The sequence below is a fragment of the Suncus etruscus genome, chromosome 3, assembly GCF_024139225.1.
Source record: "Suncus etruscus isolate mSunEtr1 chromosome 3, mSunEtr1.pri.cur, whole genome shotgun sequence".
Taxonomy (NCBI): Eukaryota; Metazoa; Chordata; class Mammalia; order Eulipotyphla; family Soricidae; genus Suncus; species Suncus etruscus.
Window position 1 is genome coordinate 154531315 of NC_064850.1, and position 22031 is coordinate 154553345.

Genomic DNA, 22031 nt, shown 5'->3' on the forward strand with positions numbered 1-22031 from the left:
GTTAGGCGTGCAACGGGTCTTTTGGCTGTGTGAAGAACTTTCCTAAAGCTTGAGAACACATGCAGTTTTAGTCAGTCTTACCCTACCCCCGGCCCCATGTCTACCTGTTTTTCTATGTTCAAAAGAGGTTTAAGTAATAGGTAAGAGAGAGGTGTGAGGGGCTGGAGAGATAGCATGGAGGTAAGGTGCTTGCTTTGCATGCAAAAGAACGATGGCTTGAATTCTGGCATCCCATTTGGTCCCCTGAGCCTGCCAGGAGCGATTTCTGAGCGTAGAGCCAGGAGTAACACCTGAGCGCTGCAGGGTGTGACCCCAAAACCAAAAAAACAAAAACAAAAACAAAAAAATGAGAGAGGTGTTTATACCTTATATGTTCCTATACTTGCTTGCTTTCCACCTGCCTTAAATCATTACAACCACCCTGCACAGTGGAAAGTCGTCCCCCCTCCTATCAATAAGCAAACTGAGGGTCACATTATGTAATGAAATTGGGTTTCCAACTCAGACCTGTTTACAAGGCAAATGCCCCCCCCGCCCCCATTTCAGTCCTGTTTGGCCTTCAATTCCCTGGCTTCTTTACCGCACACAAAAGAAAAGGTTCCTTGGGGCCGGGTAGGTGGCGCTGGAGGTAAGGTGTCTGCCTTGCAAGCGCTAGCCAAGGAAGGACCGCGGTTCGATCCCCCGGCGTCCCATATGGTCCCCCCAAGCCAGGGGCGATTTCTGAGCACATAGCCAGGAGTAACCCCTGAGCGTCAAACGGGTGTGGCCCAAAAACCAAAAAAAAAAAAAAAAAAGAAAAGGTTCCAATTTCAGAGCCTATCAGCTACTAAAATGCATTTATTACACAGATTCCAAAACTGCTGGTTACAAGACCCTCTAGGGTCGTTTAACTGAATGTGGGGGTCGCAACAATCGACAATCGGGGCAGTATTAAAAGGTTTCTAAATGCGCAAGGACTCATTCAAAATCAACTTAGAAGAAATCCAAGGTGTTTCTGGCAATGATAACCCATACATATTGCATTTCTTGAATGAAAGGGGTCCCAAGTGATAAAAGTTAGGAAGCACAGTTCTAGGAGATGAGAGGACAATGCAAGACAGCAATGCTCTCTGAATTCACACCAGAGTGACTCATCCTTAATCTATTCATTCTCATGTCTGCTAAGGTTCAAGTTTCTAGATACTGGTTCATTATAGCTCACTTGAGAAGATTGATGTTATTTCAGTAACAGAAGAACTGTTCTTGTGAAGTGTTGAGGTTTATCAACAGTTTTCGAGTTAATGACATTTGAAATAGATCTATTGCTTTATGTACATTTAGTGTGGTTCTGTGTCAAAATATATACTCCAAAGGTCAGAGAAATAGTGTATGGTTCTTGCCTTGCATATTGTCAACCCATGTTTGATCTGTGGCACACCTTATGGTCCCCTGAGCACCAACAGAAATGATCCCTGAGCACAGCGCCAGGAATAAGCCAGACTCGCAGCTAGGTGTGCCCTCCCCGCAACAAACGGACAAAAATAAATACCTCAAATATATTCTATACATATCATATGAACCTAAGTCATAGAATCTATTCATAAAGTTTGAAGTCAAATGCCTCAATAACAGATGTCACCAGATGTCACAAACTTAAAAAGACCTAAAGCCCAAGAAATAGACCTAGTGACCTTGTAACTCAGCTGCCCTTCAAGACAGATGCTGAGTTAGAGGTGAAAAAGCTTTAAAAGCCACTGATCAATATCACTTGGTTTTCAGTTTGGGGGCAACACCCAAAAGGTACTCAGAGGCTTCTCTTGGCTCTGTGCTGGAGTTTGATCCTAGGTGCTGGAGTTTGAATGAGTTTGGCCTGAATTGACTGACCTTAAGCGCCTTCACATCTGTACTAAATCTCTTGAGGTTTGTTTATTCCCATGAGATGCTTCTAGTGAATGGTGAAGTTCTTTAAAATCAATAATCATTTGAGGATTTTTGTTTTGCTTTTGGGCCACATCTAGCTGTTCTCAGTGATCACTGATGTTAAGGTTCAAGGGAACTAAATATAGTGTCAGGAACTGAACTCAATTTAGTTTTGTGCTAGATAAGCACCCTACCTATTGGACTATATCTTGGGTTCCTTTTTTGAGAACTAACCACCACCACTTTGTAACCACCACCTGCCCTCACTGCCCCACAGGCTCACAGACATGGAATGCCTAGAGATAGTGCCTATTTCTTGACCTGTGGGGTAAGAAGAGGGCCATGGCCATGCCATACAGTGACATTTACCCAAAAGAAAATGTTCTAACCAAACTTGAATGAGCTGATTCACTAGTCAGGAGGATGGGATGGAGGATCATAGTCTGGGTGTGAGAGACTGAGAGAAGTCTAGAGAAGCAATGAAAGATTGCCGTGGCTCTGAACAGTCTTTAGGGGAGCCAGGAGGAAGAAGAAAGGCTCCAGCTGTGTCTGGGCTGACCAAGGCCCGATCACCCTGCTAGCCCAGACAATAGCCTTCCTCTTCGCTTTTAAGAGCTCCTTCTGACCTGCTCTCAGACATTGCTACTAAGTTTGGAAACATGAGTAATCGTTGTATAGCTCCTTGAGAGATTTGGTGGTAGAGTGGGAACTTCTAGACTTTGAGCAATGGAAGAAGTCAGGTCTGCTAATAGTAAATAAAGTTATGGTTCCATGTCAACTTCAATCAGAAAAAGGAGAAAAGCATCCCAAATCCTTATTCCATGAATTCAAATAATTTTGAATCACACAGACATGGAGGCTAGATGCAAGGCAAATAGGGAAATAGAGGTGACTGCTAGGGATGTTGCAAGGAGACAATGTGTTCCCAGTTCTTGGCTCAAGGCTGGCACATTAGCCAAGAGGATGATTGCACCTACCAGTGTCTAGAATAGTGTTTCTCCTATGCGTCCCCAGGATATTCCAAGGGACAACCAAGGAAAACTGTAAGTGGAGTGTCACAGCACTAGATTAGGGAGCATAGGAGTTAGGAGATTAGGTTAGGACAGGGACTAAGGAAGCACAGAAGGTTGGAAGATGTTGAAAAATGCTGGCCTAAATGAAGCTTGTAGCACTTCACATAGTATAAATCAAATGTCTGAATTACAAGGTAGCCATGGCTCATCCAGGCTTAACTCTTAGCACTGCTCAACTCTTCTTCTTCTTCTTTTTTTTTTTTTTTTTTTTTTTTAGTTTTTGGGTCACACCCAACAGTGCTCAGGGGTTACTCCTGGCTCTGTGCTCAGAAATCGCTCCTGGCAGGCTCAGGGGACCATATGGAATGCTGGGATTCAAATTACCGACCATCTGCATGCAAGACAAACTCCTTACCTCCATGCCATCTCTCCGGCCCCAGCACTGCTCAACTCTGATTCATTCATTCTTTCTTTCTTTCCTATTTTCGTGGGGGTAGTGGTACACTTCTCAGTGATGGCATCACTAGGGTTACACCCAACGATACTCAGGAGGTCATGCAGTGCCAGGGGTAGAACCCAAAGCCCATAGACTGGTCAGATCAGGGGTTTGAAGGTAGGAGTCTCTGGCATATGCTCTTTGAGCTATATTCTTGACCTCTGAGACATGTCTAAGCCACACTACACTACAACCCGCCACATACCAAGTACACCTGTCTTGTGGTCCTTCTTCTTGGAAGACTTTATCCCATATTGTCTCTTCTTTCTCCCTGACCAATATTTACGATGGTTACTGTTTGCTCCTGATTCTTTTCCCATCCTGTGAGCACCATGGAGAGAGCGTTTGTCTATTTTTAAATTCTTCTCCGTCTCCGGTGCTGCACATAACAGTTGTTCAATATATATTTGAGGGCTAATTAAACAAATATTATAGAGGACTGAATACATCCACCTAACCCAAGTGTCTCTCAACTCTTTGAAGGAAAGGCTCTTTGTGGAAGCAAAGTTTAGGAGTTGAGAGCGCCAGCTGGGGCCACACAGAGAGGACAGTTCTGTACCTGGACTGAGTTGAGATGACAGTAGCCGTTCAGTGGGAACCTGATGACGTGCGTTGAGTCATGATTCCAGCCTGCGTTGACGGAGTTACACATCACGTCGCCTATTTCTGGAAACACTTCCTCTATCAAGGATTTGTCGCCGCTGAGTGTGATCCTTTCTCCGAGGTCTGGGGCCACACGTACCACAAGGCACTCACAGGGCCTTGAAAAACGACCAGTTTCTCTGTCCTGCTTCCATCTTTCCATCTCCAACAACATAGGTTGAAGCTGAAAGTATTTTGCCTCTTCATATAACAAAGTGTAGTCCTGAAAATAAAAGTATTTCTTAGTAATGAATTAATGTGAACATAAAGACTGAAAATGTCCACATAGAAGAGGTGATACTTTATTGCTTTGGGCCACATTTGGTGGTGCTCTAGGCTTGCTCCTGGCTCTGTACTCAGGGATCATTGCATTGGGGTGCTGGAGATCCAACCTGGGTTGTCTGACTGCAAGGCATGTGCCCTACTCACTGTGTAATCTCTCCAGACCCTTGGGATTGTCTTCTTTTTCTAACCTGTAAATGTTTCATTTGCAACATATCTGAACAGACCCACCGTCCCAACCTTCCTAGTTAGGGCTGCCAGGGCAGAATCTCTTCTAAAAATTTCATAGGGAGTAAGACCCGTAATTCGCATAATTGCCCAGTGAATTGCCAACCATTATTTCCATTTTGCAGATAAGAAAAACAGATGTGAAAGGATTGGCCCAAGACTTCTCTCTTTCAGTTGCTAACTGCCTCTGGGCATTTATGGTTTGTTGTTTTGGTGAGAATCCACCTTCTAGCCTCTGGGGTGGAACACAGGAGGCAGGCACCTTTCACCTGAAATGTGTCTCTTGTCACCTACTCCAGGCAGGAGGGTGCAGGCAAACCCAGTGAAAGGGGCTAGAGAGTGTGGATGGGCGCCTGGAGGGCACACACTGCTTACTAATCTTGGGTGTAGATCTAACATGGTTTGGGGAGGGTGACATGCTGTCCTCAGTCAGCTGTCAAGGTACTGCCCTCTCCAAGTGAGAAAGGCCACTGGGGGCCTGGCCCTCTGAAAGAGTAACCACCAGTCTTTTAGAAAGATTTTAAGATTTTAATAAAGATTTACTGACTTCAAACAGAAGGAGGTATTCACACACACACACACACACACACACACACACACACACACACACACACACACACACACACACACACACACACACGTGCATGCGGCTCTAAAAGGGAGTGACAAAGAAAGATGAGGAAGAGGCAGCAACTTAGGAACAATATTATCAAGAAGGTCAATATTGTGCCTAAACGTAGCTATGGCCACAATCATGTCTGGGTGTGAGGTAAGTGGGTACTTGTCCAGACACGTTGACTGAGAATGTTTTAATCACCTGACATGGGCATTTCTGCCTTTCCCCTGTGGGCTGGACACGGCAGGTCTGGTGGCCTGGGACCCGCGGAGACAGCCATAAGCCTGAGCCTCCATGTTGTGAGGAGCCATCACCGGTGCATACCAGAGAATGGTCATAGAACCAGTCCCTATTTGTCACGTCACTTTCTTTGTGTTTTATTTGGTCTTATCTGATGGTGCTCAGAGCTTATTACTGGCTCTGTACTTAGGGATCATTCCTGGCAGTTCTTTATAGACCATATGAAGGTGCCAGGAATCAAACCCAGGATGGTCACTGGCTGTTCTATTGCTCTAGCCCCTTGCCTTCTTTGTTTCTGAGTCACACGCAAAGGTAATCAGGAGTTAATCCTGTCTCTGCAGCCAGGAATCACTCCTGGCAGTCTCAGGGAACCATATGGGGGATGTTGGAGATAAAATTCAGGTTACAAGGCAAATGCCCTTCTCTTATATGATGCTGCTCACAACTAGTCTCCTGCCCCTGGGCCTTTGCACTTTCTATTGTAAATCAAGCAGCAGCAGCAAAAGCAGCACTGTGGACAGAAGAGAATCATCTGCTGCATTATCTATTTTCCATGCTGAGAAATCCAAGCTGCTGGAGATGGTTTTGCTGACACCAGTACAACATTTTATCCTCTTCTGGCTCCCCCAACTATGCCCTGGCAAAAGTCTTGGTTCCCAACAAGAAAGGAACCCAAAGCTCTGATGATCGTCTCCCATATAACCCTTTGCTTGGCTTTTCTTATCTTTTTATTGGGGGAAGGCACACACCCAGCTGCGCTCAGGGGTTACTCCTGGCTTTGAACTGAGAAATCAATCCTGGCAGGTTTGAGGGACCATATGGGATACCAGGAATTGAACTCGGGTCAGCAGTGTGCTGTCACTCTGGCCCCAAAATAGACATTTTTGAAAGATTTCCAAAGATGCAGACAACAGAAGGAAATGAGCCAGAGTCTAAAAGGAGTAAAATTCAAGGAATAAAATGAATCTATCTTGATTGATTAAATCAAACCTTTGGTTTAAGGAACTGAAAACTAAGCTGAGGTGTGGCCAACTCAACACTCGGCAGAAAGAAACAAACCCCCCTCAGCTTTAGCACAAGGAAAGAGCAGGAGTTTAGTGAAAATATGTCTTTTCAAATCTTAGCATAAGGGTTCACAACTTTCAGCTGCAGAGCAATCCTCCTACCAGTAGGAGGCGTGATCAAGTGGCCGCTGGTTGAAAGTTTTCCAGGTCTATGAGACAGCTACTATCTCACAAGGCCCAGCATTTACTCTGCTGGCAGAATCTTCTTTAGAATGGCCTAAATTTCCCTCCACCTCAAGTGGTTTGTAATAATTCTGCCTGCTGGGGTTGCAGTGAACCTCCTATTTGACAGGTTAACCCTTCAAATAGTTCAAGACACTGTTATATCTTATTAAGTCTGATATTATCAGGATGGAAATGTCCAATCTTTGCAGCTTCTTTTCATTTGCTATGATTTCAAGGTCCTTCAACATCTGGCTTTTCTTGGGTTTGTCGCTCCCTTCCTAAAACCCAAACTAGAACTGAACCCATCATGCCAGATGTGAATCCCCCAAGAGCAGCTGTAAAACCTAATGTGGTTGGATAACCTAACCACACTGGATGCTGTTCTACCTAACCTCTGTGGCCCCCTCATTACTATTTCTCCACAGTTTAGCTAACACTGGCCATTCATCTTTTGGCAAGGTTCCTTTATATTCTTCTTTCTTAATTTCCATCTTATTCCCTCTCTCTTTCTTGCAGTCCAATGATTGTTTCTGTCTTCTTTCTGTTCTCAGAATAAATTCATTTTAGTCCCTAAATTTTACTTTTTTTTAGACTCTGGCCCTGTGTTCATTTCCTTTTGCTGTCTGCATCTTTGGAAATATTTCTTTCAAGAATGTCTGTGTTTCTGTGATTCAAAGTGTCTAAAAGGAGAGAAAGAGAGAAAGAGAGGGAGAAGGAGAGAAAGAGAGAGACAGACAGACAGAGAGACAGAGAGAGAGAAAGAGAGAGAGAGAGAGAGAGAGAGAGAGAGAGAGAGAGAGAGAGAGAGAGAGAGAGAGAAGAAAAATATAAGCCCCAGAGACAGAAAGGGGAGAAGACATTGGAAAGGCTGAGAGGGAAACTGGGAACACTGGTGCCAGGAAATGTGCACTAGTGAAGGTTGCTGTACATTGTATGACTGTAACTCAATCATAAACAACTTTATCTGTGGGGGAAAATCATTTATAAGCAACTTATAACCATGGTGTTTAAATAAAAAAAAAAGAGATTGTGTTTCAATGAAATACCATTCAGCTGTAAGAAAAGATAAACCCCGATGGGCTGGAGAGACAAGTAGGGTGTTTGCAGAGGTAGGGTTTTTGCCTTGCATGCAACCAAGCCCTAATACTGCACAGACCCCTGAGCACTGAGCAGGGAGAAGCTCAGAGCACGATAAACTGTGAACCTCCACTAAAATAATCCCTGGTACCACCACCACCACCAATAAATCACACACACACCACCACCACCACCACCACCTCCTCTTCCTCCTCCTCCTCCACCACCACCACCACCACCACTAAATCACACACACATTTTCTTTTTCCTGCTGTTCTAGAGATCAGAATTGTCCAGGGCTTTAAATGAGAGACCTCTGTCTGGAGATCCTAGGGGAAGAACTGATTTCCTTTTCTTTTCCAGCCCCAAAAGGTTGTATGTATTATCTGCCTGGTGACCAGCAAGCATATCCCTTCCATGAACATATCTCAATTCTGACCTTCCTTCCCCTCTTTCCTTTATAAGGACAACTGGCAACCAGATGTAAACAATGTGGGACCATTCCTCAGCTTATTACGCATTGTTAGTGATTTCACACACAGTTCAGACATGTACCTAATTGACAAACTACCTGCATGAACTCTCTTCTGCAAAGTAGTTGATAGAACTTGTACTTGTTTACCACCTGACAACTGGATGAAGAGTTCCACACCATGGGTGCATGTAGAGATTTGTTTTAATTTTTTTTATTACAACAACATGATTTACCAAGTTGTTCATAATACAGTCATTTTAGGCATCCAACCCACCACCAGTGTGACTTTCCTGTCATCGGTGGGACTGCTCCCCAATTCCCACCTACTACTATAGCCTGCCTCCTTGCAGGCACAAATTTACTTCATTCTGTTTGCTACAATGCAAAAGCAAAGGAGTTACCAAAACTTAGATCAACGAGGGTCAGTTTGAAATAATTATCATATCAAAACATTACTAAAGTCAATTATTTTTGGCCCCAAAACAAACTCTCATGTTCCAACCTCAGTGCTGGAAGAACACTGTTCTCTTCCTTGTGCTCTTCTCCCAGTGCTCTTCCTTGCTCAACTCTCTTCCTTTCTTTTACTCTTCTGTTCCCAAAACACCCTAACAAGTTATTTAAGACACACTATTATCCTTCCTTTCTTAGGACCAGGGATTTGTCTTGGTTGTATAAAGCATGCTGCAGAATGCTTGGGCTGCGGAAGCTTGGGCTGTAAAAGGCCCTGGGTGTGAATCCCAGCCCTCCTACAATACTGGTGCTCAATTGAGGTGACTTGCTCTCCGTGTAGTTCCAGAGCTCACAAATGCTAGGCACATACATGCTCTACCACTGAGTCACACCCGCACACTCAAATTTTTTTTTTTTTGGTTTTTGGGCCACACCCGGTGACGCTCAGGGGTTATTCCTGGCCATGCGCTCAGAAGTCGCTCCTGGCTTGGGGGACCATATGGGACGCCAGGGGATCGAACTGCGGTCCGTCCAAGGCTAGAGCAGGCAAGGCAGGCACCTTACCTCTAGCGCCACCACCCGGCCAAGCACACTCAAATTTTAATAAAATGGGAAAGAGGAGATCATTGACTGAAATATGCATGTGAAAGATTCAGAAGGTTACTATGTCCTAATGTTTGTACTACGAGGGGTGGGGAATGTGTTTTTTATGTGAGGGCATTGGTTGGATCACACCTGGTTGTGTTGAGGACTTACTCCTGGCTTTGTGCTCAGGGACCATGTGGTACTGGAGTCCATTGAACCTGAGTCAGCTAGTGAAAGCAAGAGCCTTAAACTCGGGGCTGCAGTGATAGCACAGCAGTAGAGCGTTGGTCTTGCACATAGCAATGACAGACCTTGTTCATTTCCCAGTAAACCATATGGTCCCCCGAGCCTGCCATGGATGATTTCTGAGTGCAGAGCCAGAAGTAACCCCTGAGCACTGTTGGGTGTGACCCAAAAACCAATAAATAAATAAATAAATAAATAAATAAATAAATAAATAAATAAATAAATAAGCCTTAAACTCTATACTATCTCTTCAGCCCTGGGAATATGCTTTATACAATTTTATTCTTGCTTGTTATATTTTCACATTTGAAAAATTGTATACAAATACATATATTTACATATTCACATTTGATTTTCGGTCCCACATGGTGCTGTTCAGGACTTACTCCTGACTCTGTGTTCAGGGATGCTGGTGATCAAATTGGGGTCACTGTATAAAAAGTAAGCACTGAAATATGTTTCTTGTGGGCCCGGAGAGATAGCACAGCGGTGTTTGCCTTGCAATCAGCCGATCCAGGTCCCAAGGTGGTTGGTTCGAATCCCGGTGTCCCATATGGTCCCCCGTGCCTGCCAGGAGCGATTTCTGAGCAGACAGCCAGGAGTAACCCCTGAGCACCGCCAGGTGTGGCCCAAAAAACAAAAACAAAAAACAAACAAAAAACAAAACAAAAAAGAAATGTTTCTTTGTTTGTTTTAGTTTTTTTTTGGTTTTTGGGTCATACCCGGCGGTGCTCAGGGGTTACTCCTGGCTGTCTGCTCAGAAATAGCTCCTGGCAGGCACGGGGACCATGTGGGACACCGGGATTCGAACCAATCACCTTGGGTCCTGGATCGGCTGCTTGCAAGGCAAACGCCGCTGTGCTCTCTCTGGGCCCGAAATATGTTTCTGACCCTGATTATTTTCCTGACTCTGATACTTCTATAATAATAAAAGTTATGAAAACTAAAAGTCTCTTAAACCAGGGATGTAAATGGGGGGCTCCCGGCCACAAATCTTTTAATCTTGAAAGGACAGAGCTTAATGACAAAGATGTTAGCATTATGTGGGGCCCTTACTAAAAGTATTTGAAAGGAAACTAGCAAGAGGGAGTCTGATGGTTTCCCATCAAAAAAGCAGCACAGCATGGACCCCTGGGTTACTGGTGAACTAACTGTGTGTGTACACTTGAGCATGGGTATTTTCTTAAGCAGAAAATATAGCAACAAAGAGTGAAGTCAATCAATATATAATTGCGTAGTGGGGGGCAGATTAAGGGAAAAGGACAGCAGTCATATGCATAAGAAAACACTATTGCAGAGGAGTTCCGCTCTTACTTATCTAGGAAACAGATTCCAAAGGCTCTCAGAGGAGCAGGGCAGGAGCAGCTGCCACTTAAATCATGTTGTGCAATATGAAATTATCTAAATTGTTAAATGGCAATCTAGCTCAGACAGCACACGTGCAGGAAGGGAGACTTGAATGGGTGTGGAATGGTTCCCATTCCGTATGAAAGGGCTGGCAAGAGAAGACATGGGACCTTTTTCCACGAAAAACCTGTAAGAGAGATTCTCTCCACAAGCCAGGTGCTCTGCCTCTTCCCAAGGTCAGGAAATAAACTGTGGCAAGGTGCAGTTCAGCAGAAAGGGTGCTTGCCTTGTTTACAAGCAGCTGGCCCGACATCCCTAGAGCGTTCCAGAAGTGATTCTTATGTGCGGAGCTAGGACTAATCCCTGAGTATTGCCAGGTGTGGCCCAAAGACAACATCCTGCCCCCCAACAACAAAATAAACAAGCAAACAAACAAACAAACAAACAAGAAACTGTGAGGAGGAACAAAGAACTGGTGTTGGAGACAAGAGGACTGAGAGCTCACACATCTGGGTATGGCTGGCACAGGAGGGAAGCACTTCCCTTTTCTTCTGTAACCATCAGCACCCAGGGGCCCACTTGGCTCCCCTTCTTTGTGCTGCTGCTCCCGGTCCCTCCACCCTGTGATTTATAGTTGTCACCCACAGGTTCCGTGGGAACATTTCAGGCCCCAAGATGCTTCATCTTATTTGACATGCTTTTTGTCTTTCTTCCCCTGAGCGTGGGCTACAGCTAAATCCTCAGCCAATTAAAGGGTGTGTTCGGCACGTAAGACTAGAAGAATAGCAGGTCTTTCAGGGCTCTGAGTCCCTCAGGAAGAAAGAAAGGTGCAGAGAGAGAAGCCTGGGCCAGGGGTCACGGGCAGGTGGGTGACTGGGTGAGGCTTCCCAGGCAGAAAAGTTTCCATCCCTACTATTGAGCCGATAATTCCTGGAGGAAAAATACTGCCTGCCTCGTTAAAGTGAGTTTAAATATCTGGCACTGTTTCTGGAAAACACTGCAACTAAGGTGAGGGAGGCAATCATCTAACCATAATGCTCCCCAAAGTGTTTGTGTTCTCTGGAGACTTATACTTTTTTTAATCATAGAAATTACAAATTAATTTACTACCCTGGTAAGGGGAATAGGACACATACATGTTATTTCATTTCCATTGAGTCTTCTATTGTTCACAGAACGCAGCGTCTGAATTTAGTTTCTAGTCTATCAGTTTTTCAGTTCTCTCTCTTTTTTTGGGGGGGAAGGAGGGTCACACCCAGCAGCGCTCAGCGGTTACTCCTGGCTTTATGCTCAGAAATCACTCCTGGCAGGCTCAGGGGACCATATGAGATGCCGGGATTTGAACCACCGTCCTTCTGCATGCAAGGCAAATGCCTTACCTCCATGCTATCTCTCCGGTCCCTCAGTTCTCTCTTTTGACCCTTTACTACTGTATTTAAATGCACACATAAGCGACGATTATGTCTAGCAGAGTACCCTTAAACCTAAATCAGGTATTTAGCTAAGACATAAGCAAACAAACAAAAAACATTAGTGTTCAAATATAAGAAACCATATGGATCAGTCCTACATACAGTATTATAGATTAGTTACTATTAACTAGAATCTGGTTTGAAGGTCAGATTCACTTTTTTCCTGAAGAGATCCATTCATTCATTCATTCATTCATTCACTCATGAATGCCACAACTACATACATAGCGTGAGGCAGTGCTGAGCCAGCATGACAGATGCTGCTGGCTATTTTCCACAAGGACTAGTTTCAATTCCTGCACCATACCTATTCTTACAAGACAGCTTGAAAAAGAAAAAAAAAGACCTAAACTTTTAACAATCTAAACTCAAAGAGGCCTGGTAGGCCAGGGGGCAAAAGGTGGTAGGAGAGGATGCACTTCAGGTTCATTGGTGTAGGGAGGTCGACACTGGTCAAGGGCCCTGACTCATTGTATATCTGAAATTCAACTCTGAAGGACTCTGTAGATCACAACTATTTCAATAAAATAAAAATTTAAAAAATTATGTTTTTTTTTTCTTAGATCACCTTTTAGCTAGGGAAGGTTCAGTTCTGGCCAGTGAACTGAAAGGGGAAGTTGAGTGAGATTCTTTGGATAAGGACAAAGTCTTGTGAGCTAAAAGTCTTTTGCAGGGGCGGGAGAAGATAGCTCAGTGGACTGAGGGCTGTGCATGCAGAAGACCCAAGTTTGATTTGAACACCATATACTCCCTTGAGCACTGCTGATATCCTCAAGTCTAAAGCTGGAAGTAAGCACTAGCACTTCTTGTAAAGCACATAAAAACAAAAACAAAACCAAAGTCTTTTACATGGCTATGGCTGGGAGCAACCCACAAATACCACTGGAAATGATGCTGTAAACCACCTACCTAGTGACTTTTGCATGATGGATGGAATATACTTCAAATGGACAGAAAGTACATGTTGCTCAATATTTTGAATATGATACCCAGTGTTACAATGACCTCTCTGCTTCTAGTATTGTGGATACAGTCTTGGTGCCCTCCCCCAGGCATTGTTATGGAGGGCCCCAGGGTAGAGTCTGGCATGAATGCTAAAGGGGAGCTCCCACCTCACCCCCAAAAGTCTTTTGCCTCCTTTTCCTGCCTTTCCTGCATGGTGCTGTGATGGTCATTTTTTGACCTTGAGGTGACAAGCCTGAGATGGAAACACCAAGAAAGGCAAAAAAAGAAGAGCCCTAGACTAGAATAGACTAGCAAGCAACTACTAGGATCCCTGACTTCTGTGTGAGGTCAATTCTCTACTAGCTTAAGATACTGCTGACTGGCGTTTCCAAACCTGAACCTAAAGCACATTGAACTTTGATCTGTGCAACAGAGAAATGAGTGTGACGCACTGTGAACAGAGAGAATCAGGAGGCACAGGTAAATGAAAGGTCCAGATGACAGTGATAAACATGAGTCCTAGGTGACATATAAAAGCTGGGCAAAGAGCATTTAGCAGACAGAAATATCTGTTCTGAAGGAGCAAGAAGATGGTATGTTTGAGCAACAAAAAGATGCACACATGTGAAGAGCAAGAGTCAGATGGAAGAACATTCTGCGCTATAAGAACTGTGGAAAATGCCTGCAATTCAAGGATCAATTTCTGCTAAATTTAACTTTCTGAGTGTCTCCCTTGATGAAGACTGGGGTAGAAGAGGACAACTGGAGGGATTCTTATGATTATGGAAATGTTATTTCTGATTTTTTGGGCTATATGTAGAGATACTTGGTGCCAAACCCCGGGCTTGAGGTGGTACTGTGTGCACTATTCACTGCTGGGGATTGAATATGGGCTGTAGAAACCTGGAGGTTAAGTATGTGTGACATCCTTTGTGATCTCTGTGGCTCCAGCAGAAATCTTCCGTACTTACTTGTATCAGTATCAATAGCTAGTTGTCATGTTACAATTTTGAACATGACAACAGTTTAACTCAGGATTTTGTGAATATTTTTTCACAACTTGGTGAAACTCTACAGTGATCCCAATTTTTAAAATTTGATGATGATGATAATAATAATAATAAAAAGATTGTGTTCAATATGGAGTAAACAAAAAGGGGAAAAAGGGATTAAGGCTGGAGAGGAAGAAATGACTACAAATTACGTAGCAGTCTGCTGGGTCTTGGACTAAGGAAGTAGGATGAGAGAGTGGATTGTTTTGAGAAGGAACTGGAAGGTCAGGTGTGAGTCTGTCTATCTATCTTCTATCTAAACAGTCCCCTTTTTCATCCTGTTCATGCAGATGTGTCCCTCCCAGCTAGACTGAGGCCTAGGGATTGGAGCCTTCGCTCTGTTTTTAGGTCTCTGGGCCTTCCTGCTTCTAGCTGTTATCTGAGAGCCCTGCACAAGGAATCTGTCAAGGAATGAAGTGGCATGAGGGGAAGGCAGGAGAGAGATACAAACATTCACAGGTAAAGCCAATACTGTATACCAGGAAAATTATCCTTGAATATCCTCTAGAAGGTGGGCCATATTAGAAACAGATTCAATACAAGTTAATTCTTGAGTTGGAAGACTTTCATTTAGGAACCATGGTATACCATCAACTTCATCTCTCCCCACCCCTTTATTCTCCCTCCCTTCCTTCCAGTTTTTGGTCACACCTGGTGGTGTGCAGGGCTTACTCTTAGCTCTGTGCTCAAGAACCACTGATGGCAGTGTTTGGGAGACCATATGTGTTGTTGGGGATTGAAATGGTCCAAGACTAGTACCATAACATCCTGTACAGCTCTCTTGCCCCTTCATTTCTTTGAACCAAGAAATCATGCTGAATGCAAGAAGACACAATCTATTCTTTTAGTTCCTTTATGTCTATTTATAAATGACAATACAAATTTTTACTATGACTATAGAATATGTATTTTACAACTTTACATTTTCACTGAACAATAAAAATACCAGTGATTTTTTTCCCTCTAAATATCAACACATATAGATTTACTAGATTTTTAAAACTATCCTATACTGTAGATATTCTATAATGTCTGCCATCATTGCCACTGTTAGACTCCATTTTTTTTTTTTTTTGGCCACACTCAGCAGTGTTCAGGTTACGCATTCCTGGCTTTGCACTTAGAAATCACCCCTAGCAGGCACAGAGGTGATTTCAGATGCCAGGAATCGAACCCAAGTGCAAGCCCTACCTCTGTGCTATCACTCTGGCCCCTGTTAGACTGTTTTATTAGTTATGTCACACTTTTACTATTACTACTAGACTTCAATAATCTATCTATCTATCTATCTATCTATCTATCTATCTATCTATCTATCTATCTATCTATCTATCTATCTATCTATCATCTATCTATCTATCTATCTATCATCTACCTATCTTTACATATATCTTCTAAAAATATTTCTAGAAGAAAAATTAGTACACATGGAATAGATCAAGGAGAATATGTTTTAAATTTTAATAACTACTTCTTAATTATCTTCTTCTTTTTTTTTTTTTTTTTTTTTTTGTGGTGTTTGGGTCACACCCGGCAGTGCTCAGGCTCCATGCTCAGAAATTGCTCCTGGCAGGCACGGGGGACCATATGGGAAGCCGGATTCGAACTGATGACCTTCTGCATGAAAGGCAAATGCCTTACCTCCATGCTATCTCTCTCCAGCCCCTCATTATCTTCTAAACATGTTTAATAATTTTAATTACCAACACACTATCTATTACTTGACTATATATTGTTATTTTTTACCTTTAAGTTTTGTGTTTTTTTTGGGGGGGGGTCACACTCGGTGACACTCAGGGGCTACTGTGCTCAGAAATCGCTCCTGGCTTGGGGGACCATTATGGGATGCCGGGGATCGAGCCCAGGGCTGTCCTGGGTCAGCTGCTTGCAAGGCAAATGCCCTGCCACTGTGTTATCGCTCCAGCCTCTACCTTTAAGTTTTTATTAATCATTCTTTTCTTTTACTAGTGAGTGTATCCATAAGTATACATAGATCTGTTTATATGGTGGCCCTATTGGTAATACTTTAAGTTCCTATTTACTCTCCTTGTCTAATTTCTTTTTTTTTTTTTTTTTTTTTTTTTTTTTTTGGGCCACACCCTGTGACGCTCAGGGGTTACCCCTGGCTATGGGCTCAGAAGTTGCTCCTGGCTTCTTGGGGGACCATATGGGACACTGGGGGATCGAACCGCGGTCCATCCTAGGCTAGCGCAGGCAAGGCAGGCACCTTACCTCCAGCGCCACCGCCCGGCCCTGTCTAATTTCACTGCCCTAAGTTGCCAGGACAACAAAGAACTATCCATAATTTTATCAAATCTTATGTTTGTTTGAAGTTTTTGGCAGAAAAAGTTTTTTAAGCTAAGGATATTTTCTTTGCTTCTCTAGCTTGCAAAGACTTAGAAATAAATATTGATGGAAAGCAAATGATTTGCAATGTGTTTGAATGAACTGTGATTCAGTTCTTAAAATACAATGTGGTTCTATATTTTGCCAGATAAAATCTGATGATCACGTATACTATTTCACAAAGATAGTTTAATGATATCAGAGACCTCAGTACCATTAGAGTTGGAATATATCAAAAATTTAGAACTAGAAATAATCTTTGGAGTCCATAGAAATGAATCACTTACGTATGCTATTGGTAATTTAACATGAGTTCCTCACCTTGAAATCATCAGGAATGAGGAGTTTTGATGTTCGTAGAAAATTCAAGATATATCTGAACATCTGTCCATCTCTGTCAATGAAATAGTGTTGTTTGAGACTGTCCAAAACAATAGGTTCTGTACCATCAAAAAGTCTTCCGATTCTGTGATAGGAAAGAGGGAACAGTGAAGATAATTAGAATCAATTGCCTGGCCACCGAACAGAAGAGCTACAACTTTGTGCCACTGTCACAGGCAGCAGTTTTGAAGATGGCAGTCGGGAAAAACAAAAAAGGTCACCTTAAGTAGGTGCAGTTCTTTGAGATGTATTGGTCCCTGACTAATAAGTATCTTAGGACCGAACAATTCAAAATAGTTTTAAGCTTGCTCAAATAAGTTATTTTATTCACTGTCTTTTGTCTATAAAGAAAATATTTCTCAAAAAAAAACAAAAAAACAAAACAAAAAAAAAAAGAAAATATTTCTAACATGATGATTGGAACTAAGTGCAATCAATATAATGGAAGATCAAGTATTTTTCCATTATTTTAAACAACTTTAGAAGCTGCTCAAAAATTATGTTATTACTTCAAAGTATCTCTAAAACAGATTCTATTTTAAAAAAGCAATTTTCACTTTCAAAAAATGTTTTCTGAGTTTTCCCCATCCATGAATAGCAAACTTTCTAAAAATAAAGCAATGCCTATAAATGCTAACATCTACATTTAATTATAATAAAAAAGGATAATGGAAAATATTACTTGTCTAGAAGACTGTTTTCCACTAGCAATATATAGTCTAGTTTCTTAGGTCTCAGCAAAAATAATTTTTCACAGGCAGGCATCATTATAAAAAATAAATATTTGATCACTCCCCCCAAAATAGGACCTAGATTTTTCCATTTATAAAGTTAACATTTGAACAGTGTGCTACAGTTAAAGTGTTTATCCAAGTTAATAGAAAATGGTCACATCCAGACTATGAACAAGTAGAGGGTTGACTAATGGCATATACTTGATATTAAAAAACAGAATTTACACATCAGAAGTTACTTCCTTTACAAAGAGATGCATTTTACCTTTCCTTAACAGTAATAACTATTTTGCAATGGAAAGCGTTCACAGAACTCCCAACAAACCTGTATTTGATTTGGATTTGAAATATTGTTTCATGGCTTAAAGATGACTGGAAAACCACTAATTATTAACCTTAGATATTGCTACTATGGTAAACTGATAATCTATCCCACCACTTACTATACAAAAACCATTAAAAGGAAAATTGCTTCCTAGGTTTCCCTTCCCTGACTAAAAAATAAGACATGTGCACTTCTTTTCCTTTTTCTGTTACTATTGACTTTCGATTTTTTGGCGGGGCGGGGGGGGGGGGTCACACCCAGCAGTGCTCAGGGGTTCCTCCTGGCTCTCTGTTCAGAAATTGCTCCTGGCAGGCTTGGGGGACCATATGGGATGCTGGGATTCGAAACAGTGTCCTTCTGCATGCAAGGCAAATGCCCTACCTCCATGCTAGCTCTCCAGCCCCAACTTTCAAATTTTTTAAAACATTAAATCACCATGATACAGAGTTATAAATTTGTTGATAGTTGAATTTCAGTCATACAGTGTTCCAACATCTATCCCTTCACTAGTGTTCATTTTCTGCATCAATGGTATTAGCATTTCTAACCCATGCCCTACTATGGGGTAATAAGTACAAGAAGAAAAGAAATAGGGCCATGTCCTATTTCTAAAGCTCAACATGCTTTTCTCAGCCCTTGTCCAACTGTTCGTGCATTGAGGGTGGTTATACAAGGGATGGGTTACAAAAATCCTAGCATTTCTTAGTAGGTTACTATCTTAACTTTAAATTCTCATGAGCATATCAATAAATCATAGGCTACATAAGATATATAGTGAAACTTGGGGCCGGGCGGTGGCGCTGGAGGTAAGGTGCCTGCCTTGCCTGCGCTAGCCTAGGACGGACCGCGGTTCGATCCCCCGGCGTCCCATATGGTCCCCCAAGCCAGGAGTGACCTCTGAGCGCATAGCCAGGAGTAACCCCTGAGCGTCACCGGGTGTGGCCCAAAAACAAAAAAAAAAACAAAAACAAAACAAAAAAAAAAAAAGATATATAGTGAAACTAAAATACATTAATCACTTACTGATACACTTACTAATATCACCCAGGACAGTAAAGATATAGGATAGGAAAGAGTGAAATTATTTGCTATTAAAATAATTTTAGTCTTTACTGCTAATAGCATGACAAATCTAGAGTTGACAGAAGAATAAGAGGAAAATACATTTAGAAATACTACATTTCCAGATACCTTGCACTATTTTAAACATATATGTTAAAAAAAAAAATCTACCAATTGTCCTTTTAAAGATGAAGAAACCGGAGCAAAAATGACTTGCCCAACTAGTTAAGTAGCATTGGGGAATTTGTGAACATTCTGTTTGATCTTAAGGGGCCTCCCTACAATGAGTGGAATGCGAAGAATTCCCACCAGGGAATGAGAGAGTTCTCTATCTTATTTATTCATGACGACTTTGACAATAAAATTCATGTACATATATAACAATTATTTTTATAGTCTGAAATAGCTCCGTATCAATGACTACAATGTTACCTTAGTAAAAAGATGAAAAGAGAAGCTTTTTATTAGTAGATCCTTGCATTTTATTCTTAAATGTTCATTTCCAAAATTTAGTCTTGGATGGGTACTTATACAGAAGGTGTGATTAATGAGTCTACATTGTTCACTCAGAATTGATTGAGTGGGTAAGGGAAGAAGACTCAGTTAGAGATACTAGTTATAATCTTAAGAATCCACTTCTCTTAGGCCTCATTTCTCTTGCACGACTGTCTGATGACAAAGATGACAAAGTCATCTTTTTCTTAGGATTCAGATAAATCAAATACTGTTATGCATGCTTAAAAAACACTGGGGGGAAAGTTGCACTGGTGAAGGTAGAGTTCTTTTTCGTAATGGAAACCCAACTACAAACATGTTTGTAATCATGGTGTTATTTAAATAAATGTATTATTTAAAAAAACAAAAGCATTGTGACAGAAGGTGGCAAATAATTCTTCCAAAAGCAATCCTTAGAAGATTGCTCGGGCCCGGAGAGATAGCACAGTGGCGTTTGCCTTGCAAGCAGCCGATCCAGGACCCAAGGTGGTTGGTTCGAATCCCGGTGTCCCATATGGTCCCCCGTGCCTGCCAGGAGCTATTTCTGAGCAGACAGCCAGGAGTAACCACTGAGCACCACTGGGTGTGACCCAAAAACCAAAAACCAAAAAAAAAAAAAAAAAAAAGAAGATTGCTGTGGACATTGCTCAGAGTTAGACCTAGGTTCATTGCCCTATACTTTTGAGACACACCACATAAACTCACATGGTCTAATAATGCTGTCTTGGCCAAATGCTTTTTTTTTTTTTTTTTTTTTTTGGTTTTTGGGCCACACCCAGTAACGCTCAGGGGTTACTCCTGGCTATGTGCTCAGAAGTTGCTCCTGGCTTGGGGGACCATATAGAACACCGGGGGATCGAACCGCGGTCCGTCCAAGGTTAGCGCAGGCAAGGCAGGCACCTTACCTTTAGCGCCACCGCCTGGCCCCATGGCCAAATGCTTTTTTAATGTTTAGTTTTTACTTTGAGGATAAAAACAGAATCAACAAACCATTTCTCAGAGATACTGGATTTGGCATAGTTGCCATCAGACACACCTCCACACTTAATAGTGTTGAAAACAGGAAAAGACAAAGGAAAGAGTAGGAGGTAAGCCTTGGAGGAGGTCCAATGCTGGTTGGCCAAACAAGTGGGAGAAGAGGCATCTCCAGGTCCAATATTTCAAGAGGAAAAGTGAAGGAACGCTAAGGAGGAAGGTCTGACTGCACTGGAAACTGAGAAGGCCCAGGCACGGGTTCATCCCGCATCTGGTGTTTCGACAGAGAGGCCTGGAACCTTCATTACTAGCTCGTGACATGTCTAAGTCATGCACTTGGCAGAGCTATGAAAGAAACGAGGCCTGATAAAGGTGGAAAATGCGTGTGGCCTCTGGTCAGGGCAGAACTCTATTTTGTGGTCTATGGGGGACCTGAATGGAGAAGGGCTATACAGCATTGAGTGAAAGGGTTATTGGGAAAGAAGAGCCTATGGGCTATGCCTTTGAGCACTCCTAAGGGAAGTGGGCAGGCTTCTGGGAAAAGAAAGAGGTCCTGGGTAACAGGCAACATTTTTGGGCAAGAGGAAAAATAGTGCTGCTGAATTTTGCTGACTTTAAGGAATATTTTGCATCAGGGAAAACAATGAGGATCAGAGGGGTGCCAATGATGGAAAAATGATGTTCCTGGCTGGGTTCTGAGATTGGGTTAAATCTGCTGGGGCAGAGCATTGCTTGGGTAAACAAAGGAGAACATAGACACAGGCTGTATTTCTTGTGGACAGATGAATGGATTTACAAATCACACCACAGTGACTGTAAATTCTGGAGCCTGGAAACTATGTGGAACTGATTACAGTTTACTAACCTTGGAGGACATTCCTGTTTTTCAACTGACCAAGACTAAGCTGGCAATGGATCATGTATGGCTGGGCTTTTTTTTTTTTTTTTTTTTTTTAAACACTCATTGAACTAAGTGGCAGTGTTCAGAAAAAACATCACTTCCACTTTCTTGTTTGTTTTGTTTGTTTTTGGGATGCACTTGGTAGTGCACAGAGGTTATTCGTGGCTCTGCACTCCAGGCAGGCTTGAGGGACCATATCGATTGCAGGGGACTGAACTTGGATTGGCTCTCTGCAAAGCAATCACCCTCCCCACTGTGCTGTCCCCTTATTTTCACTTAACAACAACAACAAATTAAAAAAAACTTTTCTTAAAGACTTATTTATAGATTTATACTATAAAAGATAAAATAATATAACAAAACCCCAGCTCCAAAACATAGCATGTCTTAGCCGGTTTTGTTTCATCTATATCTCTTATGTCTCATTCCTCCCCCATAGGATTTTTTTGGTTTTGGTTTGTGGGCTACACCTGGAGATGTTCAGGAGTTTGGGGGTTACTTCAGGCTCTGAACTTAGG

General features: G+C 42.3%; 1 protein-coding gene across 2 annotated transcripts in view; it reads right to left on the minus strand.

Annotated features, from left to right (window-relative positions):
- The window catches only part of KCTD1 (potassium channel tetramerization domain containing 1), an 802770-nt gene that overhangs the window by 701021 nt on the left and 79718 nt on the right, over positions 1–22031 (minus strand). For both annotated transcript variants that reach the window (XM_049769550.1, XM_049769549.1), the window contains exons 3-4: positions 16962–17106; positions 3968–4273 (exon numbers count right to left, since the gene is read on the minus strand). In XM_049769550.1, the coding sequence (XP_049625507.1) occupies positions 3968–4273; positions 16962–17106 (451 nt within the window). The remainder of the gene's footprint in view (positions 1–3967; positions 4274–16961; positions 17107–22031) is intronic.